The sequence below is a fragment of the Panicum hallii genome, chromosome 2 (assembly GCF_002211085.1).
Source record: "Panicum hallii strain FIL2 chromosome 2, PHallii_v3.1, whole genome shotgun sequence".
NCBI classification, from domain to species: domain Eukaryota; kingdom Viridiplantae; phylum Streptophyta; class Magnoliopsida; order Poales; family Poaceae; genus Panicum; species Panicum hallii.
In genome coordinates, this window is record NC_038043.1 from 37653789 (window position 1) to 37663212 (window position 9424).

General features: G+C 48.6%; 1 protein-coding gene across 1 annotated transcript; it reads right to left on the reverse strand.

The window, feature by feature from the left end:
- Window positions 1-2221: 2221 nt before the first annotated feature.
- On the reverse strand, window positions 2222-4705 carry LOC112880992 (zinc finger MYM-type protein 1-like). Its single transcript, XM_025945711.1, has 2 exons — window positions 3777-4705; window positions 2222-3698 (listed from the first exon to the last, which is right to left on the reverse strand). Exons 1-2 carry the CDS (start codon window positions 4703-4705, stop codon window positions 2222-2224), a joined length of 2406 nt encoding a protein of 801 aa, XP_025801496.1.
- Between the last annotated feature and the right edge of the window lie 4719 nt (window positions 4706-9424).

Consider the following 9424-nt stretch of genomic DNA (forward strand, 5'->3'; position numbering starts at 1 on the left):
TCTTTCTCTTGACGTCAAAACATATCGCGCCAAATACCAGTACCAAATGTGCAATGTGCACAGACGTACCTCGCAGCTCCTCTACGCAAACCGGTAAGACTGGTATGGTGAGCTGGTCAGGCCGGTTTCGTTGGGGAGCTTGACGAAGATCTAACGAACGCTTGTCTGGGAAGGGACCCTGTTGGGGATCGTGCGTTGGGTTGTTCTAGTATCGGCAAGCCACCTAGCACATCCTCAAATGCTATAGATATTATGGAAGAACAACAGGATGGGGTTGCAATAGTTAGGGTTTGGAACAGGTGAAAGGTAAATTGTAAAAAGTAATAGATTGTAATCGATTGGATACCTCAATTGGCTGTGGCCTTTATAGGAGGATAGGTCTTACCCTATTAGTAGTTGAAACCCTAACAAATCTTGTATCAAAATACAACTCCTAACTTGGATTACACAGCTAAAATCGGTCTGACCGCCTTACAAAACCGGTCCGACCTGTTTTTCCTAGATCAAGTCGTCTTCCCAAAGTTATAACTCTCTCACCAAACTCGAAATCAAAAGTTCTATATATGTATTTCAATCGTCTCGACGAGAGCTACGCAGTGGTGAAGTTAAATTACATTTTGATAAAATCATCTAAACCGGTCAGATGGGTTTATGCACACTGATCAGACTGGTTTACACAATCATGCCAATTTTGATAGTTAACACTTTCTAACTAGATATAAGAGCGTTGCTTCGTTTGGTTTCCGTGCGTCCTTGTGAAGGAACGTTACGACCGTAATATGAGCATAGATCTCTATACATTTTGGGCATATGAGACTTCAAATCGATGTTATTCCATAGAGGATTTGAGTTTATTTGGCACACAATATTTTTTATTTATTGAATGCCTGAAAAAATATAGGATCTATCGTCGGTCCACGGCTTCTCACCAGCTTGGCGGCATGAGGGTTCTAGGTTTCTTTTTTTAGGAGAAACAGGGGGATCCCCACCTAAATTCATTGAAGGAGCTTCATGCGAGCTCAAGAAACCATAAGGTTCAGCAGTTTTACAACTAAAAGTCTCACAACACACGCAAGAAGGGAGAAGGGAGATGGTACAACACATACACCACAAAGCTACAAGGTCAAGGATTACTCCTCTAAAAAAAGAGGCATGTCTCTTATCACCGACCCATGCCACCTCCGAATAGCTATACTCTAGCGATCTCCATTCCACAGGTGACCGTAAAGCTCAAAGTCGAATCCGACAGACGACAGCCGTGACTTGCATCACCTATGAGGCATATCCGAGATCCAAACAATGAGCTGCCAACACCATTTGAGGGGAGGAAACCTCAAAGAGGGAGGATCGATGAGAGGAGAACGAGGAGATCTAAGAGAGGGGATCATGGTCTCGCGACCCGGCATTTGATGAGATGATGTAATCAAGGAACATAGGCGATGATGAGGTATAAAGACCCGTAGAAGACATTCACTGCAACTGGCTTCTGCAACCATCAGAGGAGGATGCCAGCAAAGGACCACTGTAGAGCACTTCGTGTTGATGCGGGGGGTTCCTCCACAATGATGCCTACAGGTAGGATGCGACGTCACGCCGCAACCGCCGCCGGTCTGGTAAGACCAGAGCTGGGCTTTCACCAAGAGGGACTCCACGACTGCAGGATAGAGAGCTATTACGACGCCTCCAAGAAGGTGAGCGACATCGTCAGACGTCGCCATGTTAGCTCTGACAAATAGAATGTCGGACATGACTTTCGCCTAGTGTCAGACCCGGGGCTACGGGACTGTGTACATAACGTAGTTTAAACAGGGTTAAGAGATAAAGCCCATCTTATCTCTTATTTATGTTGTTTTCTACTTGTTTGAGTAGGAGATAAAGCTAGTCGGTACAGAAGGAAACTACTCGAGTTATACCCGGGTATGATTCCTTGGCTAGTATTGGCAAGGATCCATATAACCCTGACCTCCCGGATATATAAGGGGGGGTAGGGACCCATTCAAAACAGAACTTCTACACCCAAGGGAATACAAACCACCATACAGGATGTAGGGTATTACGCAGTGGCGAACGCAGGACGAGAATCTAGGTGGGGCGAAGAAGACCGTACGATAAAATTAAAAAAGATCATAAAGCAATACCATATAGAATTTAAGCTACATATCAATACACCATATAAGTTCAAAGAAGGAAACTATATGAATAAAAGAAAAAAAACATACCGCTAAGTTCTCGATGACCGAGGCAACTGCATCCTTCTAGTTTTGAGACGCTGAAATCGTCGAATAATTATCTCATCATCAAGAGATTTGAAGATCTCTTTCTCAGTATAGCAAACCATTAGATCATTCATCCAATCATCTTCAATTTTGTTGCGCAATTCTCTCTTAATGATATTCATAGCTGAAAATGATCTCTCAACACTTGCTGTTGACACCGGTAATAACAAGGCCAACTCAATTAGCTTGTAGACTAAAGGAAAGACAACATGCTTCCCGGTTTGAACCATCTTAATAGCAAGAGATGCAATATCTTCACAAGTACTAAAAGCAGAATGCAATCTGACATGGACAATATATGTCTCGAGTTGCTCTCTTAATATTGCACGATCAACAATTGTGAAATCTTGATCATATAACTCACCAAGCTTAACAAGCTTATCTAAATTGAACATGCAAAAGGAGTTCTTTGGATCCAGGCAAGAAAAATTAACTAGCAACTCACTTGAAACCTCACTAAATCGATGGCATAACTCTGTATTGATTTTGTCAAGAACAACAAAAAATATCTCGGTACAGTAGTAATGAAGGTTTGTCACTCTGAATCCATCTCGCCTTGATCGACCTCTAATGGGTACTTCTGCATCCATATCTACCACAGGAATATGCTTTTCAGCACAAAAAAGCTTCAAATCTTCAAAGAATGACTCCCATCCACTGTCTGTCCTCATCATAGCCATTCTAGCTTTAACAACATCAAGTAACTCCATAGCAATAACAATATCGACATTCTTTCTTTGCAATATTTGTGAAAGCTCATTTGTGACTGCAAGCACCTTCAACATCAATTTTAGAATGAAAGCAAATTTGAAAGTCTCCATTTTTTCTATCAATCCTGCTGCTTGTGTCGGTATACGACCATCTTCATGCACAATGGCAAGAACATGTAATACTGATTCCCACATAGTTTCTAAACGAATCAAGGTTAAATAATGAGAACCCCATCTTGTGTCACCAGGTCTAGCAAGGTTAGTTTCTTGATGAATACCTTTTCCAGTAAAAATTTCACCCCTTTCTAGTTTCTCTAAAATACTTTCACGTTGTTTTGTTTTTAGAGCATCTCTTCTCTTGCAAGATGAGCTTGTGGTGCTTACAATTCTCTGAATATCCTCAAAAAAATCATGAACTGATTGACAGCAGGCACTACTAGCAACAGAAACCACTACGAGTTGAAGTTGATGTGCGAAACAATGAACATAATACGCATGTGGATTAATATCCAAAATTCTTTTCTGCAAGCCATTGAATTCACCTCTCATATTTGATGCTCCGTCATATCCTTGTCCCCTAATCTTGGATGTAGATAAGCCATGATGATCTAGAAGAGTCAAAAGAGCTTCCTTTAGGGCATCCGACGTAGTATCCTTGACATGCTTGAGAGCAAGGAATCGTTCGACCACATGACCTTGATTATTCACATATCTACATTGCAAGAAAATATAGTTAGATAGGCAAAACAATATAAATATACATTATCATCCATGTTGCAAATATAATTACCTCAATATCATTGCCATTTGTTCTTTAACAGAAATATCACGTGATTCATCAATAAGAATAGAGAAGTTCCTATCTCCAATTTCTCCTATGATGGTCTCTGTGATCTCTTGAGCACAACTTTTGGCAAGATCCTTTTGAATATGTGGAGATATCATAATGCAATTTCTTGGAGCACGATTGAAAGCATCCATCACTTCCTTAATTTTATCCTTCACCCAATCAATCAACTCCCGAAAATTTCCCTTATTTAAGGAAGTAAATGACTCATCATGACCACGAAAAGCTAAGCCTTGCAAAAATAAAAATCTTGCACAAGCCAATGCAGAAGTCAAACGAATTTTATAGAGCTCCTCAGCCTCACGACTAACATTAGACATGACAGTATCAATGCTTTGTCTGTGGTTATTAAAATCATCAAAATGCAACCTAGCATTATTGTGGATACTATTAACACCACCAACATGAGATTTGAACCTTTCAACTGCATCTTTCCAGTTATTGTACCCATGTTTGCTGAAAGCTTCATATTTATCACCTTTGCCTGGTTGCTTAAAAAGAAAGCAATAAAAGCAATAGGATGCATCTTTTGACTCACTATACTCCAACCAATCATATTTTTCATACCATTCTTCTTTAAAAGGTCTTGAACCTTGACGATATGGCCTGCGAGGAAAATCTAAACCTTTTGGTTGGCACGGACCTTTCAGAATATAGGCCCTTCTCACTTCATCTTGAACATTTTTATCATATTCTTGAATCTGTCTTCTTAATGTAGGATCAACAACTATTTCATCCGGATTAAACGGTCTTCCAACATTTGATTGTTCTGAAGCCGCTATTCTTGAAGGTTCTGCTTGCACATTATTATCACCGACACCACCAGTGGTGGATCCTCGTCCTCTTGCAACTGGTTGAAAAAACCTCCTCATTTATCTGTACAAAGAGAAATAAATTTTAATTATCTAAGCCCTAAACCCTAACAGGCCAAGAGCCTAAGAGTAGAACTGAACGAGGGAGTTAGAGAGAGAGAGATTGACCTGTCGGCCTCTGCGTGCGGCGCGGGCGGGGGGGGGGGGGGGGGGGGGTTGGCTGGCTGCACTCGGGGCCTCCGGGCGGCGGCGCTCCGTCGGGCCTGGCGGCGCTCGGGCCCTCCGGCGCTCCGCGGGTGGGGGGGCCGTGGGGGGGGTGCGGGGGGGGGGATGGCGGCGCTTGGAGGCCAGGCGGCGGCGCTCCGCGGGCGGGCCGCGGGGGGATGGCGGCGCCCGGCGCTCAGTGGGGGGGGGCCGGGGGGGATGGTGCCATGGCGGTGCTCAGCAGCTCAGGGAGGGAGGGGGCGTGCAGCGCTCGGGGGGGGGCCTCCGTCGGCGGGTCGGGCGGCGCTCGGGGTGGGGGGCGGCGGAGCGGGGGGACCTGGCGGCGCAGGGGTCGGGCCGTCGGGGGAGGCCGGGGGGTGGGGGGGCGCGGGGGTGGGGAGTTGGGGACTGGGGAGGCCGGGCTGCTGGGGGGGGGTGGGGCGGGGGCTGGAAGCGCGGTGGTGGGCCGGCCGGACTGCTGGTGGGCCGAGGGTGGGCCGACCGGACTGCTGGTGGGTCTAATTTTTAATTTTTTGTATACTTTGCATAGCTGTTAAAAGGATAAAAAAATTGAGGTGGGGCGATGGCCCACCTTGCCCCCACTGTGGGTCCGCCCCTGGTATTACGCACCTCGCCGCCCGAACCTGTCTAAATCTTGTGTTCCTTGCACCTTCGAGTTCTTGATCTCGGCGTCTCCTCACCTAAACTTACCACCTCGGGTATATCCCTCGGTGGGCAGCCGGTAAAACACCGACAGCTGGCGCGCCAGGTAGGGGAGTGCATCGAAGATCCACCGGCGAACTCGATGGCATCTTTCCAGTTCTCCAGGTCAGTACCTTCTGAGGATACAACGTTTGTTTTTGGCTCGTGGGTCTGCATCCTAGATGGTGAGGGCAATTTCCGTCGGTTCCTCATCGACATGAAGCCGAAAACTCCTGCGGTGGGTTCTCAAAGCAACCTCAACAAGTTCGTCGATGATCTCGATGATTTGTCAATCCTTGGATCTGCTACGAAGATCGAGGAGGAGTCTGCTTCCAGCACGACTTCATCCAGCGCTGCAACAACCTTCCTTGCGATGGATTCGTTCCAATCTGAGGACTCGTGTAGCCGATCGCGACTCGGTCTACGCAATTTGGCCACTGATCTCCAGGAGGCCAACATCTCCGAGTCCCTCTCCACATTGGAGGAAGATTTCGACACTCTACTCCAACTCGGAAAGCCCGAAGCCACCGCATGTCGGGGGGCTTCGGGTTGTTTCGGTGAAAACGGCCTGATGATTACCTCCACTTCGGACGGGCGTTTCGTGCATTGGAAGGGCATGAAATTTTCTGATCTACTCAAGGCCGAAGATCGACTTGTGGCACACCTCGAGCCTTTGCCTTTTCAGGAGGGCAGGCCGTTAGCCACCATGGCGGAGGAGTCGACCGAGCTAGTCGACGCGAGCTCTGACGAGCTCATCTCACGTCAGGTGCTGATGGCGGAAGAAGGCGAGGACGATGGCGACTTGCCCATCATTGAATTTGATGCGGTATCTGAAGATGAGGCCACAGCCAACACCGGCGACGAGAATGACGCTGATCGTGAGGCACGGAGGACCCAGAACAGAGCTCGCGCAGCTCGCCGAAGGAGGGTCAATGAGCGCATGCGATCCATGCATCGTGAGCTTGATGCCAAATTCGCTGCCATAAGCGAGCGGGGCTTCAGGACTTCGGTGGCCAACATCGCCAGGGTTACGGCTATACTCGAGCGCAGTAACGATCCGAACGTGCATCAAGCACTTCGTTACGCGCAGAGGGCCTGGATTCAGCTTGATCAGCAAAACCCGGCGTCTACCCTCAGGGAGGAGCGCGTGGGCGAGAGCCAAAGTCAGGCTCACAGCCGAATGGCAGGCGACCGTCCTCGACCTCAACGCAGCAACAACGACAACGCTCGTGGGAGTCAAGCTCCTGGCGGGAGGCAGCAGCCACCTCCAGGAGGTAACCCGCGACAGGCCAATCATCGGCCTCCTCTAGAAGACCTGCGCCAACGCATTCCGTGATCGATTCCAGGCGCAAAGTGCGCGAAGAAGTCGAGACAGAAGGTACTAACTGCAACGACCGTTTCCTAGCTTTCTCTGCACGGTTCAGCAGTTACAAGTACCCTGAGGGCTTCAAGCCGATCCGCATCACCAAGTATGATGGCAAACAAGCTCCTCAGCAATGGCTACGTTGCTACTCCACCACCATTGAAGTCGCAGGGGGCTCCAACATCACCAAGGTCGTCTACTTCCCGATGGCTTTGGACCCTGCGCCGCTCATGTGGTTGGAGAGCCTCTGCAACAACTCGATCGACTCCTGGGAGCGGCTCAAGAAGGTCTTCATCGACAACTTCCAGAGGGCGATCGCTCGTGCAAATACTCGTCACGATCTTGCTCAATGTAAACAGGAACATAACGAGCTCCTACGATCCTATACACGCCGTTTCTTCGATGTCCGCGCCACCATTGCGAATATCTCGGAGGAGGACATCATCGACTGCTTCTACAACGGCATCACCGATCCAAGCATCTACAGAGACTTCGGGCGGAACAGGCCGAAGACTGTTGCGGGGCTTTGCGACATGATGCACGACTGGTCTGAGTAGGAAGAGAAGATGTGGGAGCGGTTCTCGAGGCGCAATGATAGCAATATGAGGTGTCCAACTAACAACCGCAATGACAAGAGCCAGCGGGACTATTCGGATCCACCCCGAAAGCGCAAGCCAGATGATCTCAATGCGGCTGTGGATCGTCCCTCGCGAGGCAAGTAGTCGACGACGCAGGAGGAGTTGGAGAAGCTCCTGCAGAAGAAATGCCGATGGCATCCAGGTGCTAATCACGCGGCAATCGATTGCCACCACCTCCGGAGGACATTTAGCAATTCTGGTGGTGGCAAGAAGAAAAAGAAGCCAATGGACAAAGAACCCGAAGATGACGACCAAGGGGACCAAGGGCACAACGCGAAGATCCAGGATGCTTCAAAGACCGTCAACGTCATCTTCGGGGGAGATGAAGACTTCGGTTCCAGGCGGGAACAAAAACTGCTTCTCCAAGAGATCATGTCCGTCGAGCCGGCGGCACCACGACCACTCCGCTGGTCAGAGGTGCCCATCTCGTTCTCCCGTGATGATCAGTGGACAAGCTTTTCGGAGCCCGGTAAGTTCCCCCTGGTCCTAGACCCGGTGGTGGCAGAAGTCAGGCTCACCAAGGTGCTCATCGACGGTGGGAGTGGTCTCAACCTCATCTTCGCCAGCACTTTAAGAAAGATGGGTCTGGACTTCACGGACATGCTGGTTCCAAGCAAGTCTCCTTTCTACGGCATTATCCCAGGTAATGCGGCGCACCCACTTGGCACGGTGGTTCTTCCAGTCACCTTCAGCATGAGGGAGAACTACCGCACCGAGTTCATTAAATTCGAAGTTGCTAACTTCGAATATTCTTATCATGCCATACTGGACCGTCCAGCACTCGCCAAATTCATGGCAGTGCCGCATTATGTTTATCCGCTTCTTAAGATGCCAGGACAAAGTGGGGTACTCACTCTTCAAGGCGACTTGAAGAAGTCATATGATTGCAACCAGGAGGCGATCCAATATGCTTCGACTACGCGTGTGCCAGATGCTTCAGGGGAAGTACTCGCGGCCGCGGAGCAGCTCTCCCAAGCCGGGCTAGAGATCCCTTCAAGAAAGGCCAGTAAGTCGAGCATCCAGTCGACTAGTGATGTGGCCCTCAAGTTGATCCAGCTCCAAGAGGGTGACTCATCTAAGACCGCCGTCATCGGCGCGGGCTTAGATGAGAAATAGGAACTCGCGCTCGTCAGTTTCCTTTTGGCCAACCGAGACATATTCGCGTGGAAACCAGCGGATATGCCAGGGGTGCCCAGGGAACTGATCAAGCATAGTCTAAATGTACACCCACAGGCTGTGCCCAAAAAGCAACGCCTTTGAAGATTTGCTCACGATAAGCGTGAAGCAATCAAACGAGCAATAGCTAAACTCCTCGCGGCTGGCTTCATTAAAGAAGTGATTCATCCAGAGTGGGTAGCTAATCCCGTCCTTGTATGGAAAAAGAATAATAAATGGAGAATGTGCGTTGATTACACCGATCTCAACAAGCATTGCCTAAAGGATCACTTCGGGCTACCGCGCATTGATCAAGTCGTCGACTCGACGGTGGGTTGTGTACTCCTCTGCTTCCTTGATTGTTATTCAGGATATCACCAGATTGCGCTTAAGGAGGAGGATCAAATCAAAACCGTGTTCATCACCCCGTTCGGAATGTACGCTTACAAAACTATGTCTTTCGGGTTGAAAAATGCAGGAGCAACCTATCAACGCGCGATTCAGATGTGCTTTGCTGATCAGCTGCATTGGAACGTTGAAGCCTACGTGGATGATGTGGTCATCAAGACCAGGAATCCTGACGGCCTGATTGCAGACTTGGAAGAGATGTTCAGCAGCCTACGCAGGTTTCGGTGGAAGCTCAATCCAACTAAATGCGTTTTTGGAGTACCATCAGGGAAATTGCTCGGGTTCATCATCAGCAATCGGGGAATTGAA